The sequence below is a fragment of the Astyanax mexicanus genome, chromosome 15 (assembly GCF_023375975.1).
Source record: "Astyanax mexicanus isolate ESR-SI-001 chromosome 15, AstMex3_surface, whole genome shotgun sequence".
In the NCBI taxonomy this organism is placed as follows: domain Eukaryota; kingdom Metazoa; phylum Chordata; class Actinopteri; order Characiformes; family Acestrorhamphidae; genus Astyanax; species Astyanax mexicanus.
The window spans coordinates 43,141,246-43,160,866 of record NC_064422.1 but is presented as its reverse complement, the minus strand read 5'-3'; the positions used below and the strand labels follow the sequence as shown (position 1 = coordinate 43,160,866).

The 19,621-nt window shown below is 34.0% G+C and overlaps 1 protein-coding gene across 2 annotated transcripts in view; it reads right to left on the bottom strand.

The window, feature by feature from the left end:
* Nucleotides 1–19,621, bottom strand: part of mkxa (mohawk homeobox a) — a 343,537-nt gene that overhangs the window by 257,471 nt on the left and 66,445 nt on the right. The window contains exons 5-6 of one of the 2 annotated variants that reach the window (XR_007424327.1): nt 12,074–12,107; nt 6,362–8,964 (exon numbers count right to left, since the gene is read on the bottom strand). Coding sequence is in view for 1 of the 2 variants with exons in the window: in XM_049464572.1 (XP_049320529.1) it covers nt 8,769–8,964; nt 12,074–12,107 (230 nt within the window). In the remaining variant the exon portion in view is untranslated. Of the gene's footprint in view, nt 1–1,918; nt 8,965–12,073; nt 12,108–19,621 lie in introns of those variants that run through there. The other variant, XM_049464572.1, reaches the window with a different exon arrangement.

Here is a 19,621-nt window from a genome sequence, read left to right as displayed (position 1 = left end):
CAGTAGTGTGGTCGAGATGTAGCCCAGGGAAGGATTCTGATTGGTCGGTGTGTTAGCCGCTGTTGCTGCAGACGTGCTACTGAACACCATCTGAACTCCACACACCTACACTGTGTTCCATATGGCCGTTAGCCATCAGCGTTTTTCTTGGGACGGATTTAAGCTCTTGTCAATTAAGAGATTACCCAGAGTTCCCTCCACCTGCTTGTGTTTCCAGTGTGATCACTGTGTGGCACGGCTGTATTTACAATACAGAATCCGAAGGGAAAAAATTCATCTCTTGCTGCAGTGGAACCATTACTTCTCTATTTGGATCAATATCTATAAAACGTGTTTTTTGTGTTACAGCATAGATTTTAGTTATTGAGTTTTATACAGATGGTGAATAACGATGCATTTTTATATAAGATTTACTCTGAATTAACTCATTATTACTAGTGCTGTCAATCAGTAAAAAAATGTAATCAGATTAATCACATCAATATTCTGTGATTAACTGTGTAAGGCATAATAAACATGGCTATGATGGGCTATACATTTTTATAAATACTAGTGCATCTCCAAAAATTCAGAATATCATTGAAAAGTTGCTTTATTTCAGTAATTCAGTTGAAAATGTAAAACTCATATATTATATAGATGTATTAAACACAGAGTGATCTATTTTACACATTTATTTATTTTATTTTACTCTAGAGGGTATTTTGCTCTTTGCCTCATTTTAGCCAATCTAGTGGGCACTTTGCTCTTTTCCACTTTCTCTCTTATTTTTGCCACTCTAGAGGGCACTCTGCTTTTTGGCTTGTTTTTTCCAATCTAGAGGGCAATTTGCCCTTTGTCTGTTTTTACCATTCTAGAGGGCACTTTCACTTTGTTTTTTGCCACTCTCAAAGGCACTTTCCTCGTTTCCACTTTCCCTCTTATCTTTGCCACTCTAGAGGGCACTTTACCCTTTGTCTCTTTTTTACCATTCTAGAGGGCACTTTGTGCTTTGTCTTGTTTAGTTTTTCACTTCAGAGGCCATTCTGCACTTTATATATATTTTTTCCACTCTGGGGGGCACTTTACTCTTTGTCCCTTTTTACCATTCTAAAGGGCACTTTACACTTTCCTTTTTTGTCACTTTAAAAGGAACTTTGCTCTTTTCCATTTTCTCTTTTTTGCCACTTTAGACGGCAATTTGACCTTCATCCCTTTTTTTGCCACTCTAGAGGGCACTTTATGTTTTCTCTCTTCTTTACCATTCTAGAGGGTACTTTCACTTCATTTTTTGCCACTCTAAAAGGCACTTTGCTCTTTTCCACTTTCTCTATTATATTTGCCACTCTAGAGGGCAATTTACTCTTTGTCTGTTTTTTGCCACTCTAGAGGGCACTTTGCTCTTTGTCTCTTTTTTGATAGTCTAGAGGGCACTTAACACTTTCCTTTTTTGTCACTTTAAAAGGAACTTTGCCCCTTTCCATTTTTTCTCTTTTTTGCCACTTTAGAAGGCAATTTTCCCTTCATCTCTTTTTTTGCCACTCTAAAGGACACTTTGCATTTTGCCTTGCTTTTTTGCCACTTTAACTGGTACTGTATGTCAGATTTTAATCTCTGCTGAAAAGGAAATCACTGTCATGGGATTCACTGAATTGTGAGCCATGATGTTTTGCAGATGTACAGTATGAATTAATCAATACTTAGTGTTATATAACAAGTAGTCATTAAATTAGTATTTTTTTTTTTTAGTTTTGAGGTCCAAAAAGTACCATATTCTAATAATAACCCATTAAAATAGAACAGAAAAAGAATTACACACTTCACAGATCAGCTAAATTACAGTGTAATATTTCTGCTTTAACCTTTTTAACCCATAATAAATGAACATCCACTGTAGGAGATCCACGGCCCTGTAACTGTAAAATGAATCTGACTAATGTCACATCTTCAAATGTTTATTCAATGTTCTGTGGAAGTAAACATAGTTCCTGGAAAAGAAATTAACAATAGAGAATCAGAGAATAAATGAGATATTATGCTTTTAGTCATTGGACAAACATCCAGTCTCTAAAGAAACAAAAACCTTAATATAACTTAACAATTTCAGAGAAGAAAAATCAGGCTATCGTCGCCAGTTTCTGTTTTTACAGTCCTTAATAATTTAAAGATGTTCTGAAGTTCGAGCGCAGTAATTGCTTTTTGTCTGTCAGCGTCTGTTCGGAGCGAATATCGTCCAGGGGAATAATTAAAGCGAAGGAAAATACAGTACGAAAACAGGCCAATGACAGACGCAGGCTTAAAAATGATTCACTCGCGCTGACGGGATTCTTCGGCCGCTTGCGACATCTTCATCTCGTCCGTCTCTGTAAAGTTGGTGGAAGATCCGCAGCGCTGCAGCGTCCCCGAGTGAATATTAAACACGGCTCCAGAATGATTCAGGATGATTCAGACTCCAATACTGATTCAAACACATGATCAAGCACAATCTTCCCAACAGCTTCCGTCCATCGACTGGAAAGGCATTTTACTACAGATATGCAACAATACAGAGACATACTGAACATACTGAGTATTCATCTTCATTTAACAAACAAAAAAAAAATTGATTCCCTAAACAACCTTTCAATATCTCAAAACAATTCAGTAATTCAGTTTAAAATGTGAAAATCATATATTATATAGATGTATTAAACACAGAGTGATCTATTTTAAGCCTTTATTTCTTTTATTGTTGATGATTTTGGCTTACAGACAATGAAAACCCCAAAAAAATCTATATAAAAGTTGTTATCAGCAGAGGGAAGCTGTAAGATATGAAGTGCTGTAAGATTTTGTGGGAAAACAAAACTGCACTGACTTTAGACTTGATAATAAAACACAGTGGATCAACAGCAGCAGATGACAGACATGACTCTCTCCAAACCATCACTGATCATCAGTACATTTTACATTTCATTTAAAGTAAATAAAGGGATCAGAGTCTGGAGGAAGAGTGGAGAGACACACAGTCCAAACTGCTCGAGGTCTAGTGTGAAGTTTCCACCAATCAGTGATGGTTTGGAGAGATGTGGATTTCATTTTCCAGCAGGATTTGGCACACTGCCCACATTGCCAAAAGTCATAATTATCAACAATAAAAGAAATAAACTCTTAAAATAGATCAGTCTGTTTGTTTAATACATCTATATAATATAAGAGTTTCACATTTTTTAACTGAATTTCTGAAATAGCACAGTTGAACCTGAGAGGGCGCTACAGAGGCAGAAATTACTGCAATAAAAGTGTTTTTTTTTTTAAGGTTAGAAAATGTTTATAAAATTAAAAGCAGGACTGGTATGTTTTATTACTTCAAAGGAACATATTTTAGCTATTAATGAAAAAAAAAAATATATATATATGGTTTAGGGGGGTTTAGTGTAAATTTTTTTAGACTGGACCTGAAAATATTAAGATGTTCTTAAAACTTTTGACTGGTAGTGTTTAGTTTATCTTTGACCTTCTTCACTATTATAAACCAGTGAAGTCTAAAAAAACACAAAAAAGTGATAATTTTCATATTTTCATACAAAACAGTACTTTTATCAAATATAAAAGACTAGCCAATGAGCAGCTCTCATTTGTAAAGTGGCCCTCTGTTTATATGAGTTTTATACTTGGCATAAATGGGTGTTTAATGTAAAATAAAATAAAAGTAAAAAAAGAAAATGCCCTGAAATTACTTGATCACAAAAATTTCATTTAGAAATGATTCAATTATTTTCATTTAAGGCAAGAAAACACTGTGTGGTAAACAGACCTGTCACAATAATGACTTATTGTACATTTTATGGACATGATCATTTTTGTGTTCTTTTTTATGTATGAATGACCTTTACTTATATAGTAAGTATAGTATTCATCTGCCAAATTAAATTGATTATTTAAGGGAATAATATATATATATTTTTGTATTGAAAAGGTTCATTATCTTTAAACGGTGAAAATGCATTATTATTATATGCTATTAGGATATTATTATAATTATATCTGTTTTATTTACTGGTCTTATATCATTTATCACAATAATTTCTGGCAGACTTTATCATCCAAAAAATGTTATTTGATATTTATTAGTCATTATTGGGACAGGCCTAGTAAAATAAAATAAAAATAAAAATAAAAAAGTAAAATAATTTGTTGTGCTATAAAAAAAAACAGAATGTAAACACTCAAATAAAATGTAATAAAAAAACCTGCACTGAAACAGAGACTGAGATAATACTGATGCTGTGTTTACCTCCTATAAACATCAATTAGAGTTTAATAGAGTTTATTAGAGTTTAATAGAGTTTAATTCTCAGCAGCTGAGAGAAGGAGACGGGCTTTAGAAGGTTTTTTCTTTTATTTTCATCTTTTTCTCCCTCAGTAAAGCTGATACTGTTATAAAAGCAGGATTTCAGGATGATAGAGAACAAAACACAACTTTTATCACAGTATTTAATTCTGATAACCGGAGAACGCCCTGCCAGATCCCGCCTTTATACATCTCCAGAGACACGACCTCCAAACACACTCTGATTCTGTGTGTGTGTGTGTGTGTGTGTGTGTGTAATCTGTACTGAACTCTGTGTGTTTCGGAGTGTCTGTGTGTGCGAGTGTTCCGGTGTGTGTGTGTGTTATCTATACTGAACTCTGTGTGTTTTAATATGTGTGTCTAAGTGTGTGTGTGTGTGTTATCTGTCCTAAAGTCTGTGTTTCTGAGTGTGTGAGTGTTTCGGTGTGTGTTTCGTTGAGTGTGTGTGTGTGTGTGTGTGTGTGTGTGTGTGTGTGTGTTTCAGTGAAAGTGTGTGGTGTGTGTGTGTGTTATCTGTACTGAACTCTGTATGTTTCAGTGTGTGTGTGTTCAGTGTGTATGTGCTTTTGTGTGTGTGTGTGTCTGAGTGTGTGTGTGTGTTATCTATCTTGAATTCGGTGTGTGTGTGTTTCAGTGTGTGTGTGTGTGTGTGTGTGTGTTTTGGGGTGCCTGTGTCTGAGTGTGTGTGTGTGTTTCAGTGTGTGTGTGTGTGTAAGGGAAGGGGTCATTCTGGAGAGGAACAGCACTGTGTTACTCAGTTCTGCACTGATTGACCTTTCGGTGTGTGTGTGTGTGTGTGTGTATGTGTGTGTGTGTTTCAGTGTTTTAGTTTGTGTGTGTGTGTATGTGTTTGTGTGTTTCAGTGTTTTAGTTTGTGTGTGTGTGTGTGTGTGTGTGTTTCAGTGTTTTAGGTTGTGTGTGTGTTATCTGTACTGAAGTGTGTGTGTGTGTGTGTGTGTGTGTGTGTGTGTGTGTGTGTGTGTGTGTGTGTGTGTGTGTGTGTGTGTGTACTGATTGACCTTTATCTGTTTTCACGGCTCTTGTTGGCAGAAGGTGAGTAAATTATCTGTTAAACAGACAAAACACTGATCTCTAATCACAGCCCTGAATTTTATTAAGACTAAACACAGTAAAGCGCCGCTGGCTTCCTGCTCTCAGAGAGGATTCAGATTAAGGCCGTGAGTTCTGAGTCCTGCGTGCTGAGTGTTCACAGTGAGGACAGGATGGGCTTCATAATCTTAAAAACAGATTAAATATCTAATATTTCTCATTTTGAGTTTATTGTAGTGACATTACACCATTTCTATACTCATAAAAACTTTTTAAAAACTAGTTTTATTTAGTAAAAGTGTCTTATTCTTTTGCCCTTTAGGTGTATATATTTCTTAATTCATAAAGGCACTTATATAGGAAAAATATCTTATAAAAGTAAAGAAAGGGTTGATTTACTTTATGGTTATTTGCTGGAACGACTTAATACAGAATTAAAATAATTGTACAACAATGAAAAATGAGAAATATTAGATTATTTTAATATTTAAACTAAATTTAAGTGTGGAATTCTCTAGATAAAGTACAGTGCCAGTCAAAAGTTTGGACACATCTTCAATTACCATTGAATATTTTTTTTCTTACATTGCAAAAAAATAGTAAAGTTATCCAGACTATGAAGGAACACATAATGAATCATGTAGTAACTTAAAAGTGCTAAACAAACCAAAATACTGCTCTTCCTTTTTCTAAGGTGGTCCTGATGAGTGCCAGTTTCATCATCATAACATTTTTGATGTTTTTTTTTCAACTGCATTTTAGAATACTTTAAAAGTTCTTGAAATTGACTTTAATTTTCTTTATTTAGTTGAGTATATTTTAGAACATTACTCAAATGTTCACTATTCACTGTATACCTGTAACTCTACCTCTTCACTACTTTACTTTAACTGATGCTCTCAAACACTTTATTAAGAGACAAGAAATTCAAGTAATTAACTCTTGATGAGTTCAGCACAGCTGTTAACTGAATAAAGCCTGAATTCCATGTGACTCTACCTCATAAAGCTGACTGAGAAAATGCAGCAGAGATGTGCAAAACTGATCATCCGAGCAAGAAGAATTCAAAATATAAAACATATTCTGGTTCGTTTAACACTTTTTCTCGTTACTAAATAATTCCATATGTTTTTCTTCATAGTTTGGATAACTTCAATATTAATCTACAATACAGAACATTTTAAAACAATGAAAAACACACTGAATTTAAGGTGTGTCCAAACTTTTGACTGGTGCTGTATGTAAACTATATTGCAGAGGTTTTTAATTTGGTAAAATCAAAGAAACTCATCATTTTTTAGTGATCTCTTTTTTTTTTTTTTGTTTACAGAGCTGTATGTAGATTAATCGTACATTGATGTGGAATGCAGTACTATAGCACCAGTTGATACCAGTTGATGGTAACTGAGTGTGTTAAGGCATTTAAGGCAGTTTTTCAACCCCTGCCCTGCACATTTTAGTGTTTTCACTGCTTCCAACTCATGTGCAGTCTATTATTGAGTTGAAATGGTGTGCAAGGAAAGTTGGAAAAGCACTAAAATCTGCAGGGGTCCAATTCTTATCTCTGAACAAGATCTTACAATACCACTGTTCCAAAAAAACGTCCAATCTATTACTTCTTCTATCAAATCCTGTTAAAATGTGTTTGGGTTTTGCATACATTCCTCCAAAACGTTAGGAAGAACTGGCCATATTAAATACTGTAATTGATTTTAAATGTAAGGCCACAAACTGGGTTTTGAGTTATTGCTGTTTAAATTCCTCTCAACATTCATCTCAAAAAGATATCAAGCTCATTTCATGTGAATATAATGTCCAGACAATTTAAATTATACCTAGAATTACTACCTACTGAGTTATCTCAAGTTAGTTAACTTAAAGGGGACATATTAAACCTGTTTTAGTTAGATTACAGTAGGTCTATGGGCTATACTGTATAAAACATGTTCATGAAGTTACGTTCGTGAAGGTTACGTTCACATTACCAGGCTTTAGTGACTTAAATCAGATTTTTTGCTCAATGTGGCTCAGATCTGATTTGTTTTCATGGCTGTGTGAACGTGCCAAATCTATATTTTTTTTTAAATCAGATTTGAGTCACTTTCATATGGTCCTACATCAGATATGTGAACATGCGACATGAATGTGAAGATTCGTTCACATTACACACAGATACAGGTCACTTACATCTGTGAAAGTAAACCGTTAAGATCTGATTTGAGCAAAAAATCAGATTTGAGCAATTTGGCTTGTAATGTGAACATAGCCAAAAATCACTCTCACCTAAAGACAAAGATCTCACAAGCTATTTTATTCTATTCTTATCAGTTTCAGTCTCTTTCATAATGAGCCGTTTAAGGGCTCTGTCACTTTTATGCAAATAAGCTGTTGCTGGAGGGTTTACCACATGTTAGAGTTGTAGGCAGTAGGTACAGATCCCTCCCTCAGGTGAAGTCTGCTGTGCTACTCTAAACCAGTATAACTGGAATGCTGGTTTTCATGTTTCTTCAACTGATGTTCTTGTGGGTGGGGCTCTAGTGGTGAGGGGTGGAGCCAGGGTGGTTCTATGAAGGTTTCTATATTGTGACGTCAGAATAACGCCATAATAAAAGTCTTTCAGCTGATTCACAGAAAACGATTGAATGGTGCTTAATGGAGTTTATGGTTTATAGAGGGGGAAAAAGTGAGTTTTGCATAATATGTCCCCTTTAAATATTAGTTTAGCAAACCTGTAACCTTTCAAACACGTAATTATGCAGTTAATTCTAATCTCTGTGTGTAAATTTTCATCTTAGAAATAAGTGAAGTTCTTTCATTCCATCAAAAGTCATTATAAAGTTGCTGAGAAATAAAATGCCAGTCCATTTAATAGCTTATTATAAACCAGGGCAATCATTTATAGGAATCATTTATGTGTAAGTGTGTGTGAGCATATCAAAAGTTGGAAAACTTGGAAACTCATTGTTTTTTTTTTTCCAGAGCACAAAAATGAATATTCTATGCATATTATAATATTTTACGCATTTTTTAACCCTAGTTTTTTTTTTTTTTTTTTAGTGTAAGAGAAGGCACTTTGGCACGATACAATAAAAAAACTTCAAAAAGAGTACAAAAAGAAATTGTATCAAAATAACTTAACATTGCAAAAGTGTCTCGTTCTGCAATACTGTCGTCGTCTTCGTCGCTCGTCAGCACTTATTTAAAGGGCTTGTGCGTCCAGAACAGGCACAAACCCAGAAACCGTGAGAAGTGCTGCGTTTCAGGGCACTGTAACGTCTCTTCAAATATAAAAAAAACTGTTTTATATTGCTACTTCATAAGTACCACAAAATATTAAAAAAATAAAAAAATTAAAACTCCAGACGGACGAGAAGAGGCGTGTCTCCTTGTCCGCAGGAAGAGGGCGCTAGTACTTGTGCAGGATGGGCACTTTGACAGTCTTGATTTCAGCTATGTGGGAGGATTTCTGGATGATGCAGCTGGTGGTTCCAGAGGGGGCGCCGTCTTTGGGCTGGGCCAGGTTGGTGAGGGCCATGGCTGCGTTGATCTCTCGCCAGTAAGTCTCGTCTTTACCGCGTCCTTTCTCCTTCGGGACGATGCTGCTGTGCACAAAAAACACAAATATATCAGTATATCATATATACATCATATTTAGGTACCACTTTAAAATAAGACTACCTTTATAAATGGTTTACAATTAGTTTATTAATGTTACTAATTAGGTTGTAAATGCCTTACAAATCATTAATAATCATTTATAACACATATGTAGAAAGGTCAACAATGACCTGTTGTTTGCCCAAATAGTGACCCCACAGCCATCTATACTGTTAAACTTCAGATCTTGTCAGATATTCAACTTACTTTGTCTTCTCTGTCTAACTCAACTTGCTTCTCCATCTCCATATCCTCCATCGGTCAACATCAGTTCAACCATTTAACTCTAGGGGTGTGACGAGACGCTAATCTCACGAGACGAGACGAGACACGATACTGGGTTCACGAGAACGAGACGAGACGAGATTTAAAAATAAAATTTTAAAGAAAACGTCAAAAATGAAAAATTGCTTGAAAACTAGAGTTTTATTTGACAAAATCATATAACGCAAACTTAACAGACTGGTTTCTCTCAAATATTGATTCTATAAGAAATAGAAATACTAAAAAAAGTGCAAACCACAACCCGTCATATTAAGACTATGGTTTGTGTTTTTTTCTCCTAAATCTCTTGTAATTTAACTATGAATAACCATAACCAGTCATATTAAGACTATGCTTGAAGTGCAAACAGAGACAGAACATGTTTTTAAATACAGTACAGAGCTAAGGGATTAGTACAGCTGTCTATGAAACAGTCACGTGTAGGATTTACTCACAGTATTTATATATGGTTTGTGTCTTGTTGGTCACTCTGTTACCGTTTATTGTTTCCACTGGAGCCAAAATGCAGCCAGACATACAACTTAAAAGTAGCAGAAGCATCTTCTATATCAGGGGTAAGTTATTTAATTAGAATTCAGTATGGTCCAGTTCTCGTTTTTCCGCCCGTTTTCGGGCTCCCTATCTCCTTATAAAGCCGTTTTTTCACGGGACCGTGACCCTGACAACACGGGTTCGATCCCACGTGAGGAGCGGTGTGTTTATTTGGTCTGTGAGTTTACTGCGCCGCAAAGCGTGTGTACAATTAAATCCTTCTCAGTAGGTTTGGGTCCGCATTGGACAACGTTTGGGTCCCGACCCGGACCGCGGTCTGCCCATTAGTGACCTCAGTTCTATACAAATGCCCGAAGTTTCTTCTTCTGCTGAGAGCTGCTCTCACTCCTCAGCTACCCGCTGTATCGCTACTGTGTTGCCAGATCCCTCTTTTTTCTTCTCGCGAGATATCGTGCCACGAGATCTCGTCACACCCCTATTTAACTCCCAAGTTTAATCATTCCATCTCTAACACTTTTAGTCATTTATAAACAACAGGTCATTGTTGCCCTTTCTACGTATGTGTTATAACTGAATATTAATGGTTTTTAAGACATTTACAACCTAATTAGTAACCATTAATACAATAATTCTAAACAATTTATAAACCCTTTATAAAGGTAGTCTTATTTTAAAGTGGTACCCACATTTCTGTAGTTTTTACAAAACAACTACTGTATAATATAATATATTTGAGTATGGTGAACATTTGCAGCCACCTATAAGTGAGTTGAGTTCAGTCTTTGGCCATTGACCACTTTTTTCTGTTGGCTTCTGGCACAATCTATTGGCATACTAGGTGTGTCGTCCAGTTTCGTACTCTGGCCTGTATGTTGTAGGCTGTAAGAGCAAGCATCATTTTCACATGATTTAGACACAATACTAATTAAACCTTTTAATTTAATGAATTAAAGTTTTTAGTAAACATTACTTAAACATTTGCTTACTTTTACTCATTTTAAATGATTTTGACTTCTAGATTTGACTTAATATTTTGGCATTTGCTTATATCAGGTAGTTTCTTGTCAATAAATATAGTTTGGAATAAGAGACTTTCAGTAAATTAAAATACCTAAAAAAATAATTTAGTTAATTTAGCTGAGTGATCATCTTGTCAATAAATAATAATAATAATAATAATAATAATAATAATAATAATAATAATAATAATAATAATATTTTGTCAACAATGCAAACGTGAAAACTGGATTGTAGATTTCAGAATCCATTTTTTTCTGTATATTTGATCTTATTGTAACGATGACCAAGGAGCTCAATCTTAATCTCAACACTCAGTCCTGTTACCAAAAATTAATTCTTAGATCTTATTTGTTTATTTTTAAAATACAAATTTTGGGAAAAATCACTAGAATGTGCTCAGTGTCCTCATGTTATTAGCTACTTTGTACATGGTTTTGCTAATTATATACTAAAACTCATTCCTGTTACTTTAATTCCTGTTACGCAAAACGTAAAAAGTAACAGGAATAAGTGCCAGTAACAGGATTGAGTACCAGTAACAGGACTGATTTTTTTTTTTTTGTCATAAAAAATAATTATTTAATCATGCAATTATTAAAAGCCATTTATTTAAAAAATGAAAGACACTTAGTGGACTTGCTTTTAAACATGCTTTTTTTAATGTCACATGAGTTTTGTACCCATCTTCAGTTTAAACACCTTTACATTTAAATATCCACTATAAAAACTTGCAGTTTAAGAAGAACATGTGTGATTTATCCAAGTGAGTAATCTGATTAATCTGATCTGATTAATCTATCACAATAGCAATATATATATATATATATATATATATATATATATATATATATATATATATATATATATATATATATAATGTAAATGTAAATGTTATTGTGTTTTACAGTCAATAAGGAGGATTTTCTTGGCAGCTTTTAGCGACATCAAGAGCATTCTGTTGTTTTCTGTTGTTGTGTTAGTAGTTGATTTTTCACCTTATATGACTTTATAATGACTTTATACTGAACAAAAATGCCATTTTTAATCACAGTCCTCCTCCTTGTGCAATTACAACAAAATGAAAACTAATCAATAGCTAATTTCCTCAGAGAGAGCTGCTGAAAAACATATAGCCAGTTTTTTTTAGTCGATTTAACAGGAAATTACATAATAGCGGGTGGTCTCTGATCGTGTAGAGCGCTGTACGTTTGTTTGTGCGTGTTTGTGATTTGGAATCGGTTCAGTACATTTACTTACTTGTCACATTTACTTGATCCATGGTCCAGAGACTCTGTGAAAACAACAGCAGAACAAAGCCAAGTGTTAATTTCCAGTCCGCCCAGGTTAATGATGATGGATAGCACAGTGATGGAAGTGACTGAGGAAAGATAGAGAGAGCTAGAAGGTTGTGAAAGTGTTGTGAAGTGATAGAGGGTGTGTGTGTGTGTGTGTTTGTGTGATATTGCCATAGATGGAGTGGTCGGTGAATTCGACAGCGTCTTTAAGTTAATGTGGAGGTCAATAACGCTCAATTAGTCCTAATTACATAATAACAAACATCCATGTCCAGATCTCTCTTTCTCTCTCTCTCTCTCTCTCTCTCTCTCTCTCTCTCTCTCTTTCTTTCTCTCTCTCTCTCTCTCTCTCTCTCTCTTCTCTCTTTCTCTCTCTCTCTCTCTCTCTCTTTCTTTCTCTCTCTCTCTCTCTCTCTCTCTTTCTCTCTTTCTCTCTCTCTCTCTCTCTCTCTCTATCTTTCTCTCTCTCTCTCTTTCTTTCACTCACAAGCTCATGCACACAGCAGGTCAGGAGTGCAGTGATTTAAAGTTTGTGAAGCCTTTAGAATTTTCCATATTTACACTTACATTTTTCTTAAAAATCAATTCTCTACAGATTTATTACGAATGTCTTAAAATTAGATAAATTCAAGACCATTACTGCCCTCCCCAGCAAAGAAAGATCACCAACAGCAAAGATTATGTAAAAAAATACAAATAAATATTAAATAAGTTCAAAGTATATATAGTATAGATTTATGTACTTATTTTAAATAAATTAAAAGTACATTAATCCACAGACTCCTAAAGACGGATTATCCGTCCAAAATCGCACCTTGTGTTTTCAGCTTAATTAGTCAGGAATCCCTTCAGATACCAACATAAACCATATATGGTTATTAAGGGCGGAGCTTACTCTTTCTAAAAATAGTGATCACATCCCAGTGCCGTAAAGCTAAATCTACAAGAAACCCATTGAGAAAAACACCTAAAAAAGTGAAAAATCTCCTTCCCCAAACAATATTATTTACCTTTAGTGCTTCAAACATATTTATATGATGTTTCAAACCAAATAATATCAGTAAATAAAGACTCAAAAGTGTCCACAGTAAAAGTGTGAAACTACCTGCTTTACTCAAACTAAAGCTAGGTATGGTGTGCGCACTACTTTATATAGTTTTTATTTTACTTGCACATTTTTACTAAGTAGTTATTTTACACTAAACTAATTTTTTATTTATTTAGACTAAAAAGTTTACATTTTGTATATATATAGTTTTCTTTGTGTTTCCTGATTAAAATACTGAAAGGCATAGGCTGCTCTGAGTGTCAGGTTTTTAGTATCTACATGTATCCTAGAGGTGTGATTATTGATTATCAAGAGAAATAAAATAACTCCGCCTGATGCTGTTTCTCCATGTATTTTATCAAAGTAATAATTAATAATCCATGTAATGAACTCATCAAATCATCAATATGTTTATGCTTTCAACTCATAAACACTCTAATCTAAACTTTAAAAAAAGATATCTCAGGTGTGAATATATTTAAAGTCTATACATTCAAAAATGTAGAAGAGAATGTGGGTGGGCCATGCAACAAGACAATGACCCGGTGGGCCATGCAACAAGACAATGACCCCGAGCGCACACTGTAATAATAAACCTTGATTAAAATTTACTTGATTCAGTTTCTAAATCAGCTTCTCTGATTTTGCTATTTATAGGTTTATGTTTGAGTAAAATGAACATTGTTGTTTTATTCTACAAACTACAGACAACATTTCTCCCAAATTCCAAATAAAAAATTGTCATTTAGAGCATTAATTTACAGAAAATGAGAAATAGCTGAAATAACAAAAAAAGATGCAGAGCTTTCAGACCTCAAATAATGCAAAGAAAACAAGTTCATATTCATAAAAGTTTTAAGAGTTCAGAAATCAATATTTGGTGGAATAACCCTGGTGGTTTATAATCACAGTTTTTTTTTTTTCATGCATCTTGGCATCATGTTCTCCTCCACCAGTCTTACACACTGCTTTTGGATAACTTTATGCTGCTTTACTCCTGGTGCAAAAATTCAAGCAGTTCAGTTTGGTGGTTTGATGGTTTGTGATCATCCATCTTCCTCTTATTTATATTCCAGAGGTTTTTAATTTGGTAAAGTCAAAGAAAAAGTGTATATATATATATATATATATATATATATATATATATATATATATATATATATATATATATATATATATATAGTGTATTGCTTTGCTTCAGCCACATCTGCCTCACTTTAACAGATGAGATGACCTCTGTTTTCCAGATTGGATCTGTTCAGATGCTATCACCTTTACTGCTGCTCCAGTAAGGCGTAAAACCTAAAACCCTGAATGTGTCCTGAATACGGTCCCCTGGAGACAGCAGCACACTTCCAGCCCTCATCCACGCTCTGCACTGCTGCAGAACTGGACCAGAACCGGCTGGAGAACCGGCTGGAGAACCGGCTGGAGAGCTGGCCAGACTCCTGCAGGGCCAAACAGCACCTAATCATCTCCATCGCCTGAAGGCCACGCTGCTAAAGCCATTGTCCTTCTGTTTTCCAGCAGAAAATCAGCGCAAGAAGTGTGTGTGTGTGTGTGTGTGTGTGTGTGTGTGAAGGGAAGACTGGTCACTTCCCTTTCCCCTTGTGGCAGTGGCAGACCTAAGCTGAATAACTGAAAGCAGCAAAAAAAAAACAAAAAAAAAACATATAAAATCACAACGGCATCCTTTTTATTGGATGAACAGAATCCCAAAATTTTGCTCTGGAGATACATGGTCAAAATTTGAAAACTGGGAGCGTGATTGGGCACCCTAGTGGGCACTCAATCACTGGTACCACTTTAAAATAAGGCTTTTTTTAATAAATGGTTTATAAAATAGTTTACAAACAAGTGTATTAATGAAAACCATTAATAATCAGTTACAACAACCTAATAGAATTGGCAACAAGGGCCTGCCATTGACCAAATAGTGATTCCACATCCGTTGGTACTGTTAAACCTCAGATCTTACCTGATGCTATTCTTACTTTGTCTTTTCTATCAGTCATCATTAATATTTCAGTTCATAACTTTGTTCATTTAGCTATAATAACATATTAAATTACTAAACTGACTTTTTACAATTATTTTATTAGATATTGTATGTTAACAAAGTTATTTTCACTGTTGTTTTTCTGTTTGTGTTGTACATGCTTATTAATGCTTTTTAAATATACATAAAAAATCTTTAATATTAATAAACTTAATTTATAATCATTAATAAACTTTTTTTTTAAACTATTTATACAATATTTATAAATGACCCTACAAAAAGTTCAGCCAATATTCAGGTACTTTGTCTCCATTTGGTCAGATGCAGATACAGACATACGATATGTTATAGCAGTGGAGCGCTAAAGTTCAGCAACCTAACTGCTGCTGGTTAACTTGTTAACTTTAGGGCTTTATATCTAGGGTTTATGGCATTTGTCTACATAAAGGGTGTTGCAGCAATTAATTATTATTGTCCAATTCTTAATTCCTCTCTCTGTGATGGGGTGGGGTTATTTTATTTTTCCACCTTAAATGATGCAGCCTGTATCATCTGTTGCACTCTTTAAGGTGGAACAGAAAAGATAGATAGCTACTTAAACAAACTACTAGCGTTTTTCATATACTTGTTAAGAAGAAAATGACAAAGAAACATAAAAAAAATGCAAATTACCTAAGACTTAAGTCTTTCGTTTTGGTGTTTTTAAACGCTGGTTTTTAGTGAAATTATAACTCAAATGAGCTGAAAATTGCGTGTGCATGGTGTATTCTGCCAATTTTCTTTCAGATAAGTAATAAAATACTATTTTTGTTTTTCACCAAAATTGGCAAATTTTGTAAGGCTATTGTTTTGGTGTCATTTTGGACCATTCTTAAAATGCTGGTTTTAGTGAAATTATAACTCAAATTACCTTAAAACTGCATGTGCATAATGTATTGTGCCATGTTTCTTTCAGATAAGTAATAAAATACTATTTTTATTTTTCACCAAAATCGGCAAATTATGTAAGGCTATAGTCTTACGTTTTGGTGTCAATTTGGACCAATTCATTTTTTTTGTAGTTAAATTATAACTCAAATGAACTGAAAAATGCCTGTGCATGGAGTTTTGGGCTTAGTTGCATTCATATAGGCAATAAAAAACGCAATTTAATTTTTTGCCCAAATCGTCAATTTATGTAAGGCCATAGTCTTATGTTTTGGTGTCATTTTGGACTATTCTTAAAATGGTGTTTTTTAATGAAATTATAACTTAAATGAGCTTAAAACTGCATGTGCATGGTGTTTTGTGCTCCGTTTATTTTACATAGGCAATAAAAACACAATTTTTATTTTTCATCAAAATCTGCAAATTATGTAAGACTAAGTCTTATGCTTTGGTGTCATTTTGTCATTTTGACACCAATTCTTCAAACACTGGTTTTAAGTGAAATTATAACTCAAATGAGCTTAAAATTGCATTTACATGATGTATTTTACCCAGTTTTATTCAGATAAGCAATAAAATACTGTTTTTATTTTTCATCAAAATTGGCAAATAACATTAGGCTTACGTTTTGGTGTCAATTTAGACCAATCTCCAAACACTGGTTTTAAGTGAAATTATAACTCAAATGAGCTTAAAATTGCATGTGCATAATGTATTCTGCCAAGTTTCTTTCAGATAAGCAATAAAGTACAATTTTTATTTTTCATCAAAATTGGCGAATTACATAAGACTTTGGAGTATTGGAGTATTGTGCTTTATTGCATTCATATAGGCAATAAAAACACAATTTTTATTTTGCACCAAAATTTGCAAATTATGTAAAGCTATAGTCTTACGTTTTGGTGTCATTTTGGACCATTCTTTAAACGCTCATATTCAGAGAAATTATAACTCAAATGAGCTTAAAATTGCCTCTGCATGGAGTTTTGTGCTTAGTTGCATTCATATAGGCAATAAAAACACAATTTTTATTTTTCACCAAAATCTGCAAATTATGTAAAGCTACGAAAGAATAAAGTCTTACATATTTAAGCAAATTTGTTGAAAGGGATTTAAAACATGCACATTAGTTTTATGTTTTATTTAGTGGGCGTGTCCAAAGGGTGATGCTTGCAACACACAGGGTGTGTCCTCACAGTTCACCATGCAGTAGCTCACAGTCTCTAGGAGCCACCTCTCTGCTGTGTTGAGTTGCTACTATAACTTGGTTTTTTACTCTTATGTTTAAAAGTGCTGAAAGAGTGTACATCCAAATGCATGTTGCAATTTGGTATTGCATTGAATGTACATGCACTTACTTTTAAATGCATTTATATAATTATATGTGCATGCATATATATATGGCAAGTTCATGTGTCATATGTTGTGCGTAAGACTATAGTCTTATGTTTCAGTGTAATTTTAGAGCAAGCTTCAAATGCTGTTTTTAAGAGAGTTTTTAACTCAAATGAGCTGGAAATTGCACATGCATGGTGTTTTGTGCGTTGTCTTAAATGCATTCACATATGCAATAAAAAACCCTATTTTAATTTTGCACCAAAATCTGCAAATTATGTAAAGCTTCATATTATAGCAATTTTGGCGAAAGTGATTTAAAACATGCACATCAGTTTTTTATGTTTTATTTAGTGGCCGTGTCCAAAAGTGATGCTTGCAACAGAGTGGGCGTGTCCTCACTTAGTTCACCGTGCAGTATCTCACTGTTTCTAGGAGCCACCTCTCTACTATGTAGAGTTTTGTTGTTATAACTTGGCTTGTCTGCCAACAGCTTTTAAGCTAAGCTAAGCTAAGCTAAGCTAAGCTAAGCTAAGCTAAGCTAATGTATTTTGCTAGATGCATGTTTCGTTGGGTACTGCTCTATATGTGTTCTGCAGTGAGTGAAAATGTGTAAATGCACTTACGAACTTAAAGCTGGTGTATTATATATTGCATGCATTTGTATTTTTAATATTGTGTATTTCATGTTTTTGTTCTTTTTTCTCCATTGTCTTCACAGAATGCTGTAGCTCAGATTGAATGTCTGAAGATAATGATGGTGAGGGAGGAGTCATCACACAGTTCACCATGCAGTAGTTCATTATCATCATTAATCACCTCTCTGTGTCTGAACAGCTTTACTGTTATAAATGGTTTTATTCACCAAGTATGTTTAAGTGCTGTATGAATGCGATAAACTAATAAAGTGCTATTTTAAAATAAAACATATATATTTTGAATGCATGCAAATATATGTATGCAAATATATGTATGTGTTTACATATGTATGTGCATATGTGTGCTGCAACTGTTAAATAATTTGTTGCATGAAAGTCTGTTGAATTGAACATATTTAAAGAATGTTTAATATGAAGCTGTAAACGTTTTTTTTTTAAAGTTGCATGTGAATATCAAAATATGAGACTGGTGGATTGTTGATTGGATGTCACATTTAGTTTGTTCAATCAAATAAATGAATAAATAAATAAACAAATGAATAAATTAATGAATGAATACATAAATAAATATATACATACATGTTTATACTTTTTTCATTTATCACACTCATATATAACACTTCATTACTCTGCAGTTTTTTCTTTCTTTCTTACTTTCTTTTTTGCTAATTGCCCGTCTCTCTCAGGTCATTTCAGTGTAGTACATACTTTTAGTACATACTTGCATACTTGCATACTTTTTTTCTTTCTTTCTTACTTTCTTTTTTGCTAATTGCCCGTCTCTCTCACACGTTCCAGTGTAGTACATACTTTTAGTACATACTTCCATACTTGCATACTTTCTTTCTTTCTTTCTTACTTTCTTTTTTGCTAATTGCCCGTCTCTCTCACACGTTCCAGTGTAGTACATACTTTTAGTACATACTTCCATACTTGCATACTTTCTTTCTTTCTTTCTTACTTTCTTTTTTGCTAATTGCCCGTCTCTCTCAGGTCATTTCAGTGTAGTACATACTTTTAGTACATACTTGCATACTTTCTTTCTTTCTTTCTTACTTTCTTTTTTGCTAATTGCCCGTCTCTCTCACGCGTTCCAGTGTAGTACATACTTTTAGTACATACTTCCATACTTGCATACTTTCTTTCTTACTTTCTTTTTTGCTAATTGCCCATCTCTCTCATGGGTTCCAGTGTAGTACATACTTTAGTACATACTTGCATACTTACATACTTTTTTTCTTTCTTTCTTACTTTCTTTTTTGCTAATTGCCCGTCTCTCTCACACGTTCCAGTGTAGTACATACTTTAGTACATACTTGCATACTTTTTTCTTTCTTTCTTACTTTCTTTTTTGCTAATTGCCTGTCTCTCTCAGGTCATTTCAGTGTAGTACATACTTTTAGTACATACTTGCATACTTTCTTTCTTTCTTTCTTACTTTCTTTTTTGCTAATTGCCCGTCTCTCTCATGCGTTCCAGTGTAGTACATACTTTTAGTACATACTTCCATAATTGCATACTTTCTTTCTTACTTTCTTTTTT